The following is an 18,468-nucleotide window of genomic DNA, read 5'->3' on the forward strand; positions in this document are numbered from 1 at the left end:
CCACCTCTGTCCTACTGGCTTTTTATGTTAGCATGCCTGATGTCTGATTTGTGTCCATTTATCCTTTTACATAAAGACTGTCCGGTTTGACCAGTGTATGTGGCAGAGGGGCATTGCTGGCACATGATGGCCTATATCACATTAGTAGATGTGCAAGTGAATAAGCCTCTGATGGTGTTACTAGAGTAGATATGGGGACAAAGAAGGCAACCTCCTCATCAATTATTGGGAGTGGACTACATCCACCCTGACTAAATTGGCCTTCAGCATTGGTTCTCCACTTGTAAGGTAGCTCCCTTCTCTTCATGTGCCTATATATATTTATACATGTATCTGTAATTTTCAGTCTGCATCTGAAGAAGTGGGTTTTTTACCCACGAAAGCTTATGCCCAAATAAATCTGTTAGTCTTAAGGTGCCACCAGACTCGTCGTTTTTCCAGAGCACAGAGGCACCTCAGGCAATTGCCACTTATCATACAGGGTTTTTAAAAGATTGACATTGCACAGCCAGGCAGTAAGCACCTGACAGCCTTTAGAGTAAATGGCAGAGAATTCCCTGGATGGAGAGATACTGGTTCAGAAATTTCTGTGGTCAGGAGAGACCTGGTTCAGGAGAAAGACATACTGCCAGGACAGCTGGCAGAACTTTTGTTAGTAGGAGGTCACAAAATCCTTGAGCCTTTGGCTAAAGTGCACATGGAAACTGCGGATCTGCAAGCTGAATTAACTGTTGCTGTGGTTCCTCATAATCCTACACTAATTCTTTTGGGTAATGATTTTTTGAATGTGGCTCAGGCTGTCCAGAGCTCTGTCAGCAGCAAGAAAGAATCTTGTGCTGAAGCCTCAGAGGGGAAGAACAAAGCTACAGGAAATGGGAGAGTCTCTCTTTAATTCCTCTTCAGCCCTGCAAAGCAGTTTGCTATGAAGGAATGGGGGTGAGTAAAACCAGTTACTGTCTGGTGGCTATCCCCTCAGGGGATGGGAGTGTTTTGCCTGACGGTAGGGAGTCTGTCCAGGTTGCTGGCTGCCAAGAAGTGGCAGTAAAGCAAGGAACAGAACTCACTCTAAAATGCATAGAAAAATGTGTCCTAGCAGAAAGTCCAAAGAAAAAAGATGTTAGAATCCTAGAGACTGCTGTGGTGGGTGCAGATTCCCTGGACTCTAACTGGAGGCAAACCCAATTCAACGAGAGAGGAGGGTTCAAAGCTTACCAGCAAAGGGTCTGTTCTGGCTGTCAGTTGTGAGCCCACGCCTGACAGGGGATAAATTCCACTCTAGGGAGCACAGGGGTATGTGCCCTAGAAGGGGGCCCAGGCTGGCAGAACAGGTGGTCTCAGTGGTATCCCAGTACATCAGGTGGCACCTTAAAGGGGGCAACCTGTCACAATGAGAGCCTTTAAAAATGACAGGGGTGAGCAGAAGGTAACTAGGAGAGAAAAGGCAATTCTTGTCTATGAAGCTTCTGTCCTTTATAGGCTGCTGTGAGCAGAAGGAATATTTGACTGCAACTTTTTTCTCAACAAAGTCACCTTTCAATAATAATGGACTTATAGCCTCTTGTATGTATAATGTATTTGTCTGTCTTTCAAGGTCTGATGGCAGTACATTCTGTAAGCCAAATCAATTCTTGGCCTTTCGGCTGAGACTGCCAGTAAATCTGCCAGTGGTTTAGTCCATTAGACATTGGACTAGAACTGTAAACTGATTTTACACAGATCAGGCATTTTAAGGTAACAAGTCCAGAACAACTGGGAATGGATTCAGATTAATAACTGTGGTCCGCATTCTGCAGTGAAATCCACTTCAGTGGGTGAGATTCCACACGAGCACAGGAATCCGCTCACATGGATCTCATTGTAAGATCAGGGCCTTAGAACTGAAAAGATCCATAGTCCAGTCTCCTTAACCATCCAGTCCCCTGGGATAGTTCTGAAATAAATGACATTACTGGAGCCAAACAAAAGCAGAGTACTAGAAATGAAGACCCCAAATCAACCAACTGTCTGATTAAAAACATGCACATGTTGTAGTTTACAGTGAAAACACACAAAAAAGACATAGAAAATGTAAAAGCAGCAAAGAGTCCTGTGGCACCTTATAGACTAACAGACGTATTGGAGCATAAGCTTTCATGGGTGAATACCCACTTCATCGGATGCATGTAAACTCATTTTACTTGATATAACATTAATAACATGGTTTGATTTAATTCTAAAATTTAGGATTCTTGAAATGGCCACAAAATATAATCAGTAATTTCTGGCAATGTACCTACTTCTTGCCCATAGCTCATCAACCAGGGGAGATTCATAAGCATATTTCAGCATCATTCTCTGTGCTTAAAATTGCATTGTTTTCCTTTCATGCGTCTAATACGTGATAATAGGCAAATGTTATTAAGACCAAGTAAGTGGTTCTGTAATCGCATTACAAAGACAAATATCCATAATAGTCCAGTTCCCTGAACCATGGCAAATTGCTTTTGTACAGATATTTCCATATAAAATTATATGGTCAGAAAAATAAAATAAATATAGTCTTGGAAAAGAATTAAGGATCTAGGAAAAATTTAACAACTGTTGGTAATAAACTTTCCAGGAAGGCAACTGTGAGCAGTTGTGGGGGTGGGGCAGTGGGGGGCCAGGTGTATGGGAGAGAGCATATAAGATTATATAGATAGTGGTTACACGGGAGTCCCATTATACCCAGAGACAAAGTTTCTCCTTGGAAAAAGCTTTGTATGATGTTTTTAGAGGTGACATCCTGTAACTATCCAACCATTATCAAACAATGCACTTAAATGGGGGTACAAAGAAATGCCTTTATTTTCCAGGCTGATTTTGTTCTCAAGGACTCTGATACTCTCAGCTTTATTTATTAAATTCAGTAAATGGCTTCTGTTTTGTCCTTACTGCAGAAATAAATTAATGGAATGGAAGAAACAGAAACTTTCCAAATAGATAGATTATGAGCAACATTTACATCTATTACTGACTCTTTACCCCTCAAAAATAGAAAAAAAACCTCTCCACATTTTGGGGGGTTTAGCAATTAAAGGAAAGACTTGTTAAAACCAGAATAGATGAAGGATAGACAGGGACATGTGTTTGTTAAGGAGTCACTTTCTAAGAGACCTTTTGATGAGGCAGCTGTTCAACCTAAGAAATAAATTAACACCATAGGTTTTCAGGTCAAGGAATCATAGAATCATAGAATATCAGGGTTGGAAGGGACCCCAGAAGGTCATCTAGTCCAACCCCCTGCTCGAAGCAGGACCAATTCCCAGTTAAATCATCCCAGCCAGGGCTTTGTCAAGCCTGACCTTAAAAACCTCTAAGGAAGGAGATTCTACCACCTCCCTAGGTAACGCATTCCAGTGTTTCACCACCCTCTTAGTGAAAAAGATTTTCCTAATATCCAATCTAAACCTCCCACACTGCAACTTGAGACCATTACTCCTCGTTCTGTCATCTGCTACCATTGAGAACAGTCTAGAGCCATCCTCTTTGGAACCCCCTTTCAGGTAGTTGAAAGCAGCTATCAAATCCCCCCTCATTCTTCTCTTCTGCAGGCTAAACAATCCCAGTTCCCTCAGCCTCTCCTCATAAGTCATGTGTTCCAGACCCCTAATCATTTTTGTTGCCCTTCGCTGGACTCTCTCCAATTTATCCACATCCTTCTTGTAGTGTGGGGCCCAAAACTGGACACAGTACTCCAGATGAGGCCTCACCAATGTCGAATAGAGGGGAACGATCACGTCCCTCGATCTGCTCGCTATGCCCCTACTTATACATCCCAAAATGCCATTGGCCTTCTTGGCAACAAGGGCACACTGCTGACTCATATCCAGCTTCTCGTCCACTGTCACCCCTAGGTCCTTTTCCGCAGAACTGCTGCGTAGCCATTCGATCCCTAGTCTGTAGCTGTGCATTGGGTTCTTCCGTCCTAAGTGCAGGACCCTGCACTTATCCTTATTGAACCTCATCAGATTTCTTTTGGCCCAATCCTCCAATTTGTCTAGGTCCTTCTGTATCCTATCCCTGCCCTCCAGCATATCTACCACTCCTCCCAGTTTAGTATCATCCGCAAATTTGCTGAGAGTGCAATCCACACCATCCTCCAGATCATTTATGAAGATATTGAACAAAACCGGCCCCAGGACCGACCCTTGGGGCACTCCACTTGATACCGGCTGCCAACTAGACATGGAGCCATTGATCACTACCCGTTGAGCCCGACAATCTAGCCAGCTTTCTACCCACCTTATAGTGCATTCATCCAGCCCATACTTCCTTAACTTGCTGACAAGAATACTGTGGGAGACCGTGTCAAAAGCTTTGCTAAAGTCAAGAAACAATACATCCACTGCTTTCCCTTCATCCACAGAACCAGTAATCTCATCATAAAAGGCGATTAGATTAGTCAGGCATGACCTTCCCTTGGTGAATCCATGCTGGCTGTTCCTGATCACTTTCCTCTCATGCAAGTGCTTCAGGATTGATTCTTTGAGGACCTGCTCCATGATTTTTCCAGGGACTGAGGTGAGGCTGACTGGCCTGTAGTTCCCAGGATCCTCCTCCTTCCCTTTTTTAAAGATTGGCACTACATTAGCCTTTTTCCAGTCATCCGGGACTTCCCCCGTTCGCCACGAGTTTTCAAAGATAATGGCCAATGGCTCTGCAATCACAGCCACCAATTCCTTCAGCACTCTCGGATGCAACTCGTCCGGCCCCATGGACTTGTGCACGTCCAGCTTTTCTAAATAGTCCCTCACCACCTCTATCTCCACAGAGGGCTGGCCATCTCTTCCCCATTTTGTGATGCCCAGTGCAGCAGTCTGGGAGCTGACCTTGTTAGTGAAAACAGAGGCAAAAAAAGCATTGAGTACATTAGCTTTTTCCACATCCTCTGTCACTAGGTTGCCTCCCTCATTCAGTAAGGGGCCCACACTTTCCTTGGCTTTCTTCTTGTTGCCAACATACCTGAAGAAACCCTTCTTGTTACTCTTAACATCTCTGGCTAACTGCAGCTCCAGGTGCGATTTGGCCCTCCTGATATCATTCCTACATGCCCGAGCAATATTTTTATACTCTTCCCTGGTCATATGTCCAACCTTACACTTCTTGTAAGCTTCTTTTTTATGTTTAAGATCCACTAGGATTTCACCATTAAGCCAAGCTGGTCGCCTGCCATATTTACTATTCTTTCGACTCATCGGGATGGTTTGTCCCTGTAACCTCAACAGGGATTCCTTGAAATACAGCCAGCTCTCCTGGACTCCTTTCCCCTTCAAGTTAGTCCCCCAGGGGATCCTGGCCATCCGTTCCCTGAGGGAGTCGAAGTCTGCTTTCCTGAAGTCCAGGGTCCGTATCCTGCTGCTTACCTTTCTTCCCTGCGTCAGGATCCTGAACTCAACCAACTCATGGTCACTGCCTCCCAGATTCCCATCCACTTTTGCTTCCCCCACTAATTCTACCCGGTTTGTGAGCAGCAGGTCAAGAAAAGCGCCCCCCCCCTAGTTGGCTCCTCTAGCACTTGCGCCAGGAAATTGTCCCCTACGCTTTCCAAAAACTTCCTGGATTGTCTATGCACCGCTGTATTGCTCTCCCAGCAGATATCAGGAAAATTAAAGTCACCCATGAGAATCAGGGCATGCGATCTAGTAGCTTCCGTGAGCTGCCGGAAGAAAGCCTCATCTACCTCATCCCCCTGGTCCGGTGGTCTATAGCAGACTCCCACCACTACATCACTCTTGTTGCACACACTTCTAAACTTAATCCAGAGACACTCAGGTTTTTCTGCAGTTTCGTACCGGAGCTCTGAGCAGTCATACTGCTCCCTTACATACAGTGCTACTCCCCCACCTTTTCTGCCCTGCCTGTCCTTCCTGAACAGTTTATAACCATCCATGACAGTACTCCAGTGATGTGAGTTATCCCACCAAGTCTCTGTTATTCCAATCACGTCATAGTTCCTTGACATCACCAGGACCTCCAGTTCTCCCTGCTTGTTTCCAAGGCTTTGTGCATTTGTATATAAGCACTTGAGATAACCTGTTGATCGCTCCTCATTCCCAGTATGAGGCAGGAGCCCTCCCCTCACAGACATTCCTGCCTGTGCTTCCTCCCGGTATCCCGCTTCCCTACTTACCTCAGGGCTTTGGTCTCCTTCCCCCGGTGAACCTAGTTTAAAGCCCTCCTCACTAGGTTAGCCAGCCTGCTGGCAAAGATGCTCTTCCCTCTCTTCGTAAGATGGAGCCCGTCTCTGCCCAGCACTCCTCCTTCATGGAACACCATCCCATGGTCAAAGAATCCAAAGCCTTCTCTCCGACACCACCTGCATAGCCATTCGTTGACTTCCACGATTCGACGGTCCCTACCCAGGCCTTTTCCTTCCACGGGGAGGATGGATGAGAACACCACTTGCGCCTCCAACTCCTTTATCCTTCTTCCTAGAGCCACATAGTCCGCAGTGATCTGCTCAAGGTCATTCTTGGCAGTATCATTGGTGCCCACGTGGAGAAGCAGGAAGGGGTAGCGATCCGAGGGCTTGATGAGTCTCGGCAGTCTCTCCGTCACATCGCGAATCTTAGCCCCTGGCAAGCAGCAGACTTCTTGGTTTTCCCGGTCAGGGCGGCAGATAGATGACTCAGTCCCCCGGAGGAGAGAGTCCCCGACCACCACCACCCGCCTTCTCCTCTTGGGAGTGGTGGTCGTGGAACCCCCAACCTCAGGACATCAGCCAGCGGAGTCTCCTTCTGCTTTCTCGCCCCAGACATATCATCTGGTCCTCTCTCCGCAACGATACCTGTGGAGAGAACATGAAAGCGGTTAGTTACCTGTGTCTGTGTTACTGGAACCCGGACATTCCGCTTACCTCTTCTGGAGGTCACATGTTGCCAAGCTTCCTCACTGGCCTCTTGGCTTCTCTGTGCAACCTGCTCTATATCTTTAGAGCTTTGTGCCCCTAGAAGCGTATCCTGAGTTTTGTCCAGAAAATCCTCAGTTTCTCGTATGCAACGCAGGGTTGTTATCTGTTGCTCCAGACCTTCCTGACCTTCCAGGAGCCTGAGGAATCATGTTTTCATAAAAGAAAAGTCCAGGATTCTGTCAAGTGACAGTTCTTTCAGCTTTTTTCTAGCCACCATTTTGCTACAGGAGAGGTGGGTTCTCTGAGCCAGTTAGGGAGCAAGCCGATCTTGCTTCTTCAGGGCTTCAGAGTCCCATTTTCCCCTCTGCTCTCTGTTGATATTTCTTCCACCCCCTAGGAACGCTTCCTATTAGGCCTGTTAACATTACACTCAAGGATCTTCTGCTTTTCACGTAGACTATCTTGAGGATTGCTGGCAGCTAGAAGCTCAGGCTGCTGTTCCCCTCTAAAATCCCAGAAGCAGCAGGAGGTTCTATTTACCAGGTACCAGCCAAGGTTCACATAGTTATTTAAAAGGAAGAAGCATTAAGGACTTGGAAAGATATGTTTGTTCCCATTGCTGTGTGTTCTTTGCACACACTGAAATCATAGAGATTTCAGGTCACAGACTATGTACTTAGGTTCACTGCAATTCAGTGGCAGGTTTAAGATTCAGGTGATGAAAGATGTTGTCTCAAAAATCCTCAGTTATAAGAGAGCTGTAGTACATCCAATGGAACTGATCAGAATCACAAATTTAAGCCCTCCAACACCAGACATCCATAATGTATGCTCCTCCATTTCTTCTGAAACATTCTTTTTCAAACATGGCGGACTGTAGTGTGCAAAAGGAAATTACTTATTCCCTAAGGTCCAAATTCTGCCACCCTCATTCATATGGAGTAGTGTCTTTCTCTGGGAGCAATCTCACAGAAGGAGAGAGAATGAGAAAGAGAAAAAGGATTTTGAAGGGGGCAGAAGAGGGTATTTTTTTATTAGAAAGTTAAGTTTATTTAGTGTTTTGAATCTATGATAGAAAGATGATTTGGTTGTTTCAGTTTAAAAAAACTGGATTATTTCCCCATCCTATATCTATCCCCTTTGGATGCTATGTATCATTCTGACAAATGTACAAATAAGTATTTTTAAAGGTGATGTGTTAAAAACACCATAGTTTGCTGACTATTTAAGGTAGTTCAGTTTACTTCAAGCCAAGTTCCCTTATATAATCAGAGAAACTAAAGGATATAAATGAACCAGAAGAATCAGTATTATGAAGAAACATTCCTGTAGTATCAGCCACATAAGAATACATTTAAACTGCTAAGAAAAAAAGCTCGTACCAAGCTACTGGCTTATCTGTAAGGGCTAAGGTGGCAATGATTTTCCAAATTAGAATAGCAGTTCAACGATGTATGGTCATTGTGAAAAAACTGTTAGGGAAATACTCTTTATACGAGGAAAGGTAATTTGGTTTGGGAGATAATCATATGTTTGTTAGAAGCGCTACTTCTCTTCTAGTTTCCAATTAAAGTATTTACATGCCACACCAATTGAGCTACTTACATAGTTAACATAGGATCCAGCAAAGGGCATGTGTCACGTGCATAATCATATTTTCCAAAGAAAGATGGCTTGAGGAGATAGTTTTGATATTTCATAGGAAAAGTAGGCAAAGATCTCATATACTTTGCTCAAGTGTAACAAGCATGGTGCTTGCCCCATGCACTCAGGTGCCCACCTCCCTTGGAGTGTAGACTCAATGGTCTATTGTCTTGTGCTGTATAGAAAAATCTGCACAGCGCAAGCTCATAAAAATTCACCCTCTCCCTCAATGTGAAGAGAGCTATGCACAGCTTCTTGGCCCCCCACCCCCAGATATGAATTGCACAAACTGGGTTATGGTATAAACAAGAAATAAGTTTATTAACTACAAAAGACAGATTTTAAGTGATTATAAGGGATAAAGCAGATTACTAAGCAAATAAAGCAAAACATGCAAACTAAGCTTGATTCACTAAAGAAACAGGTTACAAGATGTAATTTCTCACCCTAAATGTTGAATTAGGCAGGATGCAGAGTTTCTGTAGCTCAGAGTTCCAGTTATTTCTTCTTACCCTGTCTCACTCTGGACTCACCCCTTCCTTTCCCTTCAGGTTAGTTCCTTTGTCCCTTCAGGTTCTTTCAGCAGTCCTTCTTCTTGAGTAGGCAATGGAGGAGTGTCGAGATCAACCCGCTCCCCAGCCCTTAAAAAGGATTTACCTAAGGCAGGAATCCTTTGTTTGATCCCCACTCCCGTACAGAGGAAAAGTACCAGCAGTGTCCAAGGTGGTATTTTGTATCAGGTGATCTTATCACCTGACCTGGTAGTGTCACAGCTACATCTCCTAGGAAGGAGAGAGATTAGTATCTTCACAGTCTTATTGTTTCTTCCTAATGGGTCATTCAGAGTGTTTGCCTACTGTCTGGTGGGTGTTCCCCCCAAGTACACACACAGTTGTAATTGTTACATAGTCAATATTCCTAACTCTAGATACAGAAATGATACATGCATACAAATTGGATAATCATATTAAGTAAATCATAATCTTTCCAATAATATCTTACATGAGCCATCCTATAAAAAGTATAACTTGGTTATGCCATATTCCTATCATACACCCCATATTCTTCATAGAAATATGGTTAACGTCACACTCCTCATCACATCTGTGTAAAGGGATACATGACCAGAGATCATGACTTTTTCTTCCAAAGGTGGTGGTGATTCCTGTTCTCTGTACTTTACAGCAAGGCAGATCTGAACCAGCTAGTGAGCAGGGAAAACAGAATCCTAAGCGCATTCTGAAATCAAGGCTTTCTGCGCCACTGGACCAACCCAGCCATATCCTCTCATCCAAATGTTAAAATGCTTATCCTAGAAAATTAATTAAGAATCTATGGCTGTGCTGTGTAGCATAATCAGCTGATAAGTGATATGAAACTACAGACCCCTTCAAAAGCCAGGAATTTAATACATGTCCTTTTTATTTTTGATTCAAAGGATGCTGTAACAATATGTACCTTGGGAATAGGAACCGCTTTTGGAGAGTCAATTCTGGATAACACCCCTCGCCATGCTACTATTGTTACCAGGGAATACAGTGAGCTCCTTCGAATTGAGCAGAAGGATTTCAAAGCACTTTGGGAGGTAAAGCCAAAAGACTTATTGAACAATTAATATGGTTAGAGAAAAGTGAAATGTATGTATATAATAACATTATGATTGTGTCTTAATGTGTTCAGTTTTAGCAGAGGAATATACCTTTTTAAAAAAAAATTGGAGAATGAGTGAAATCCACTTGTCCCTTTTTGGTACTTCATCTTCTGCAAGATTATATATCCTTATTAATATATCTTCAAAGACCATCCTGTTTTTTTTGTCTTGACAACTTTGCTTAATAAGTTACTCCACAAATGCATTAGTCTCCAACAAGAAATAACTTTCTGATATTTGTTTTAAAATTTACTTTAACTGCTGTATACTTCTCCCCTTAACTTATTTCGTAAAATGAAACTAACTCAGATTAACATATTTGTTTGTGCTCTCCATTTGCTGGGTTGTCAGACTTATATTTACGTTTGACACCAGCTAGTCGAATCGCATAGTGGACCCTGATCAAATTGCACTTGCATATTGTTCCTCATCCCTCCTTGTTATCACCACCAAATGGAAGAGTTTTAGAATTGGTAACTGACTGAAGAGCACTTAAAAATGAATGTGTTATTTGGCATAGTGAATACTTGCAAAGCCCCCCAATACTTCACTCTTTAGTGAATGTATGGTTCTTGAATCTGCTTGCTACTGTTATCTAGTTGGGTGTCCTTGCCGAGCACGTGTCATTAGTGTGCTTGCATGTTTAGTTGGCAGATTTTGTGATTCATATCTGAATTTTTGCAAGATTTGAAAAATATTATTGGTAATTAGAAGGCACCAATTAGGTCTAGTCCACACTATGCAATCTAATCCGTATAAATGGACTGCTGGGTCCATGAAGAACCCTATTGATTTAATTAGAATCTGTACAAGTTTAGGGGTCCACATGTAGCAGATTGTGACCTAACGTTGAGGTTCTGCAAATATTATGTTTAAACAATGATTACTGCTTGTAGCATTCTAGCTTAGTTTCCTTGGCCAGTGTGGGCAAGGTTTGGGCTTTTTCCGCTTTCTGTGACCTGTATTAACCAAACAGTGCTATCCTCTAGCAAGTATTATAATAAAGCTTTCAGAAAAAATTCCTGGCAACGTTGGTCAGAGAAACATCACTAGTGTCAGTCACCTGTAAACGTAGTTGTTCCAGGCATGTTTTATATACTATAGCATGGGTGGGGCATCAGAGTTCCAAAGTACTGTTGAAACATGTCTGTCACTGAATACACTGATAGTGGCAGACTTTGCTTCATTGGTTGTGCTTCTGTAACTTAGAGCAGAATTTGGCCCAATGTCTTTAGCTCAAATAGAGCTGTAGGAAAACACTCGAGTAAATATGTGAAGAATGATGTTCCTGCAATGCTCTAGGCTCCATCTCCACTACAGATTTTACAGTGTTTAAGTGCCACGCTTAACTATGGCATGCCTTGACCATCTTGTAACTTGGTTTAGTGTTGCGTTTACAGATGGCAAAACTTGTAATGCAGATAGAGTCTTGAATGTTAGTGATGGAAGAGAACAAACCTGAGCTCAGGTTTTGTCAGTTAAAATGCTTTTAGTTCACCTTTACCTAGACCAGGGATTGGCAGTCTTTAGCACGCGGCCCGTCAGGGAAATCCACTGGCAGGCTGGGATGGTAGCGCATCCTTCGGCCCACGCCGCTTTCCGCAGCCCCCATTGGCCTGGAGCGGCGAACCGCGGCCAGAGGGAGCTGCAATCGGCCGAACCTGCAGATGCTGCAGGTAAACAAACCGTCCCGGCCCGCCAGCGGATTTCCCTGACACGCTGCGTGCCAAAGGTTGCTGATCGCTGACCTAGATGTAGGACAAGAGGTGTCATCTGTGATATCCAAGGGATTTCCTTTCTAAAAACAAAGTCATTGGATTTCATCTCTGATAAATGGAAAAAAAATTGTTTAGCATATGGTTCCTTTTTTCGATTCTGAACGTTGCATTCTTTTAAATATGTTTCCCTCTGTCACAAACACCTTAAAGATGTTCAAACAAGAATTACAAAGCACTTTTAAAATGTTTTTCCTTTGACTACTCTTACTTAAATGGTTGATACAATGCTATTTATTTTTACAGAGCAACTTTTATTTTTTATAATGTTTAAATTATAACAACCCAATACAAAAATGGTAGCCGCCATCAAGAGAGAGCTGACTTGGGAGCTTTTAGCAGACACTTTTCAGTGTATTTCTGAATCCCTGTTAAAATTTTATACAAAGAATATTGGACATGCTGCAGATGTCACTCGTAGACTACAGCTTGACTGGCATGTGCTCTCTGCACACTTTGCAATCAAATTCTTTCTGAATTCATAGAGTCATAGAATCATAGAATACCAGGGTTGGAAGGGACCTCAGGAGGTCATCTAGTCCAACCCCCTGCTCAAAGCAGGACCAATCCCCAATTAAATCATCCCAGCCAGGGCTTTGTCAAGCCTGACCTTAAAAACTTCTAAGGAAGGAGATTCTACCACCTCCCTAGGTAACGCATTCCAGTGTTTCACCACCCTCCTAGTGAAAAAGTTTTTCATAATATACAACCTAAACCTCCCCCACTGCAACTTGAGACCATTACTCCTTGTCCTGTCCTCTTCTACCACTGAGAATAGTCTAGAACCATCCTCTGTGGAACCACCTCTCAGGTAGTTGAAAGCAGCTATCAAATCCCCCCTCATTCTTCTCTTCTGCAGACTAAACAATCCCAGTTCCCTCAGCCTCTCCTCATAAGTCATGTGTTCCAGACCCCTAATCATTTTTGTTGCCCTTCGCTGGACTCTCTCCAATTTATCCACATCCTTCTTGTAGTGTGGGGCCCAAAACTGGACACAGTACTCCAGATGAGGCCTCACCAATGTCGAATAGAGGGGGACGATCACGTCCCTCGATCTGCTCGCTATGCCCCTACTTATACATCCCAAAATGCCATTTTTTTGGTGAATTTTTGTGAAGTCTCTCTTGTGGGCAATATTCCTGAACATCCAACAAGAATGCTGAAGAAGTTAGCCCTAGTTGGTAGTTTAGGATGTATTAGCAGGACTTGAAAGGGTGCTTTTGTCTGTATGCAGTACATTAATTCCAAAGCCACGACATATGTTGCTGCTAAAAAAATAAAACTATTCTTTACAAAGAAGGAATATATTCAAAATATATTTGACTTCTTTATGAAAATCTCTGAAAATATTAGTAATATTATGATATTTTCTTTGTACCATAAGTGCATATCTTTCCCTTTAGAGTAACTTTTTGATGAGTTGTGGGATTTGTGGTGTTCAGGGCTTGTTCTAAGATCAGGTCACCTTTGTTTACCCAAAGCAGATTCTGGCAAACGTGTTCTGACACAGTGAACAAAGACCATGCTGTTCCATAACTGCTATATCTGTATTTATTAAAATGCTCTGTATAACTGAGAATGGGCCACAGATTAGTTTTCAATGGTGTCCTGGGAAAGACAAAAGAAGGCAACAATGTCAGCATAATTACAGCAAACATCTTCAGGAAATTAATATTAAAATCCACTGCATACCATTTTCAGCCCTCTAGATAATTAGAGCTGAATTGCAGGGGTGGGATGGGAGACACTGTTTAATTTCCTTAATTCAGGAAGAATTTTAAAGTAAGGCTATCTTTATAAAGTCACACCGTGGTGCCAATTTTGAATCAGAACTATTTTCATACAATTTTTTCTGTATATTTGTTTAAATCAAATTGTAAATTGGTTATATGCCTGTATAAAGTTACAACACTGTAAGAAACAATATTATTGATCTTCTATATTGCTTCATATCCCAGGACATACACAACCTGATAACATAGTTAATGTGTATTTGGCTTAATACAGAACCCGTGACTCTTATTTTAAATACTGTAGGACTTCATTGAGAATACTTGACCCTCTACCTGAAAAGTAATAGATTTACTTCAATACAGATTTTTTGGGGGTCTTTTTTCCTCCCTGATTTTTATAGACTTTGTATATGTGGAAATACAGTAGTTCTACCAGATATGTGTAGGAGAGAAGGCAGCTTGTGTTCCTTGGGAAAGAATATTTGAAAAAAATAGGATATTGTTTTTGCCCTTTAAATACAGACAAGGTCTTCTATGACCTCCATTTTTAATAATCAGGGAATAGGCCAGTCAATAAGCCAGATGATATTGCCCTGACAATAGCAATTACCAGGGAAAATGGTCTAGTCTTTTCTGTAATGACTACGTCTGTTTAAGCAGCACCCTGTTCATGAACATCTGCTCAGCCTCAGAGTATGCTCATCCTCAGAGACATCTAGTTTTACACCAACAGCTGGGGCAGCACATTGGAGAAGATGAAATCTCTGGCTAAGTTCTTACCGTGAGCTGAACATATTGTTTGACAAAGAAGCTCTTGGAGGAGTCCAGAATCTCCAGTGTCATACTTTTGTGCACTGGCTTATCTCTGGCCTTACTCTTCAAGGAGTGTTAACACAGTCAAAATATATTCTTTGTGTAAGAATGCATTAGTTGCTCTGTTAGCACTATGCACTTACACGATGTTTTATGAACATATACTAAGAGACATTCCCTATCCCCAAAAGAACTTACTTTCCCCCTTTGGCATTATCAGGATAGTACTGAGCTACTTCCTAGCCCTGAATACTGCAAAGGACTAAGAAAGCCATATCCAAAAATAAACATAAAAGCAGAGACTACACACTAGCAGCTCTGGTCACGCATATCCTGTTGGGTCTGTAGTTCACTCCACCTCCAATGTTCTGATTCTTTTAGACAGACAAGGAAAGAACTACATTTATTTGTACGGTGTATCTGTTATAGGAGTTCTCACTACTCTGTCTTCAAGTTTTGTCCTTTCATGCAGTTACAAACTGACTCAAACTAAAACAGGAAGGAAGTGCATCTGCTGGGAGGTGACTTATTTTTAGAAGTCTTTCCTACTACTGTGAATTGCTCAAGCTTCTTGGATAATGTACAAACAGCTAGTTTCCTCTTCTGTGGAATAACATACATTCCCTGAGAGATATTTGATCATGATTAAATGAAGAGCTGATCTTGGTGTGCAGTAACGTTGGAGAGAGAAAGAGAGCTGGCCTCTACAAGGTCAGAATGAATACTTTTATTCTTTTTATACGCATTCAGCAGCATTACACACATTGCAGCCTGATAAATAATAGTGTAACTTGTGCCCTGCTGATGCCCTTCCGATGGTATTCTAGTGGACCTCAGTGTGTCTCACTGCATTGAAATCAGAACTTCTGAAAAAAATGCTTTCTCCTGGAAAGTGCTAATGTTACCATTTAATGAGCTGGTCAAAAATGGGTCCTCTGTGAAAACACAGGAATTTATAAATAGATGCAGTGGAAATTTGTTTAAGAAATACAAATATTGAATTGTGTAGTGACTTGAATGTTGCATAGTATTAGATGTGAACTTTTTGAAAGGGTTGGTTAGGTTCTCAAATAATCAGATTAACGGCAATTACTTTGCTCTGAGTGCACACGTACATGATGTCTGTCTGACCTTTCTAATGCAGTCTTCATCTTAGGATATAGGCACCACTTTTATGTCAATGGGAGTTCTGTGTGATCTTAACAACAGGCTGGATTTGTAAAGATTTTCACTCATTTATATTTTCCATTTGATCATTCTTCTTAAACACAGCAAATGAGTTATTTATCTACACAATACTGTATCGTCATTAAATTGCATTTAAGTGTTTTGGAATTAAATACAGTAGACTATTTCTGAGAGGTAGGATTTCCCTTTCCTCTTGATAAGTGGAGAACATACATTAAATATTGGTACAAAAGAACCTATTGTTTTCTTTGTAGTAGAACCTTTCTCAGAATACTGTTTCTTGTGTAAGGAATACTGGGAATCTCGAGTCAGTATCAGCACTTTCTAATTTCACCTTTCACCTTTTCACTGTTGAGTATTGCATAGCTGATATGTTTCACAGTTAATTTGAGAGGGAGAGTAAACTAGATATAAGAAATGAAATATTGAAATAAAAATGCAAGAGAAAAATCAAATTCAAGTCCAGATGCCTAAATGATTTGGTTGATTTATGGTATACTATTTTGACAGTTTATTGCTCAATAATCAATTGCATAAATCATTGCTATAATTTATTGATTTCCACTAGGTAAGTACAGTACAGATATAAAACCATATAATTAATAAAGTGAAGAATATTTAGCTTTATGGGATGATCGCGTGATTTAAAATAGTGAAATGTTGAGACCCACAGAAGTATAAAAAATGTGTGCATGGAATAGTCCATTACATGTAACCACTTAATGGCATCCTCTTCGTTGGCTGCTGAAACTCTACCTGGATAGTTATTTCTCTCAGATGGGTTTATTTAAGAAATGGAAAGAGGATCAGGTTATAGTAGATTGCCTTCCAAGCACAGCATCGGGCAACCTGTCAAATACTTGTTTCATTCGACTGAAGAAGAATCAGTCCATGTAATAAGGTAGACAGCACACATTACAGAAAAATAAAAATATGGAGAAGTACAAGCTTATGAAATCTAGTGTCTTGTGTAGTTCAGAAATACACACTTGACCATCAGATGCTTGTGCAAAGGAACAGAGCTAGTGTGAGAGATGCAAGAAATGTAGTGGTGATTGGCAGATTGGCATTGTTGCTGGAGTAACACATTAAAAAAGTCAGAGCACATGCTAATTACTAATATGACAGTAAACACAGATTTGGCAGAAAGTGGGGAAAAGCTTCTTAAGCAGCCAACATCTCACCTTCGTATCTTGCATATTACTCTTTTTACGTGTTTTACCAACATGAACAAGGAGAATTTCTAAAATATTTATTACACTCAAATTGGTGTCAGATTTTGCTCTCAGTTACACTGGTATAAATTCAGAGTTACTCCTGTGAAGATGGTGAAATAATACTGTATTTACACAGGTATGACTGAGAGTAGAACTGGCCCAAAGTGTTGTTATTACTCTGGATTTGATTATTTTGCAATATGCTTTTACTGTTTGTTCTTTAGTTTAAATGTTTATTTTCAAAGAAAAGTTCTTAATTTTAATAAATGATGCTCTTTCTGGTAGTGCAGATGTAAATTAATATGGAATGAAATTTTAGCCCAGTAGGTGAATTGAAGCTTACACCAGAAGAAGCTGCAGTTGTGTAAGAACACAGCAGTAATGGAGCTGTGCTGGTGGAAGGTGGAATGCTAAATACTTGCCCAGCTTTTGTGGCTCTGTGGCAGGCCATAATGGATCATAAGAGTGTACCTCAGTAGGGGGCTTTGCTTAAGCAAAAGTCTCCTTAGCAGTATTTGTTCCCAAGCCCTCCTCATCTGCTTGTGGGATAAGTTAAGGGACTTTGGTCTAGTCTCCACTGGCAACGCTAAAGCATTGCCGTGTCAGCGCTTGAATGTGGCTTGTGTGGTCTTCCAGCGCTCTAAAAAACCCACCTCCACGAGGGGCAAAGCTACCGATGCTGGGAATGCGGCTCCCGGTGCTGGTGCACTGTCTATGCTGGCGCTTTACCGTGCTGAAACTTGCTGTGCTCAGGGGGTGTTTTTTCACACCCCTGAGCAAGAGAGTTGTAGCGCTGTAAATTGCCTGTGTAGACAAGCCTGGAGTAGACATAAGATGAAACCTTTCTTTGATAAAACCCTTGATAATGGCAGGAAAAAAAACCAGGCATCCATTTGAGGTTGGGATGTTTTCTTTATGTCTGAGGAGACAGTACGTTACAGATATCAGACATAGTACATGTGACAGGACGTGTGATAGTTCTCTGAATGCAAACAAAACTATGTATATATTTACGGCTGTTTCACCTGAAAGGTGGTTCAATACTCTTTTTCTCTATTTATGGCTTGAATTAAATGTTAACAGATACGTTTTTATTACCACTCATCAATCTGTCATCTCATGAGATTTCATTAACAAAGTAAGGTCAGGTCTGGTCAGTTCTTGAGTGGGAGACCTCCAGGGAAAACCTGAGGTGCTATCCAGAAGTGGTTTGGAATATCTGAATATTATCCCTCTGAGACTGTAGCAAACCAGAGGTGCCTTATAGTGCTCTTTCAGATCTATAAAGATATAAAGCTGAAGCATTGGCCACTGTGGTTATGAAAGATCACATGGCACTTTTGAAAGAGTGGGCAAATTATATTCTGCCTACCTTGGTAGTTTTCATTTGGATGTATTCATCACTTCTTGTAACAAAAATGCTGTATATTATATAACACTCTTTATGACAAATCTATCTTCTTCTGTGAGGACTTTACTGGTAATTACATGTCTTAGAAGAGAAATCACCAACTGTTCAGCATTTCCATGGCAGTCATCCAGAGGAATTTTTCTGTTGGGGCTGATGGTGCTGGTG

The 18,468-nt window shown here is 41.6% G+C and overlaps 1 protein-coding gene across 4 annotated transcripts in view; it reads left to right on the forward strand.

Annotated features, from left to right (window-relative positions):
• The window catches only part of RAPGEF4 (Rap guanine nucleotide exchange factor 4), a 227,678-nt gene that overhangs the window by 27,610 nt on the left and 181,600 nt on the right, over window positions 1-18,468 (forward strand). For all 4 annotated transcript variants that reach the window (XM_073305859.2, XM_073305860.2, XM_073305869.2 and 1 more), the window contains one exon: window positions 9,954-10,100. In XM_073305859.2, the coding sequence (XP_073161960.1) occupies window positions 9,954-10,100 (147 nt within the window). The remainder of the gene's footprint in view (window positions 1-9,953; window positions 10,101-18,468) is intronic.

Source organism: Lepidochelys kempii, chromosome 11, assembly GCF_965140285.1.
Source record: "Lepidochelys kempii isolate rLepKem1 chromosome 11, rLepKem1.hap1, whole genome shotgun sequence".
NCBI lineage: Eukaryota > Metazoa > Chordata > Testudines > Cheloniidae > Lepidochelys > Lepidochelys kempii.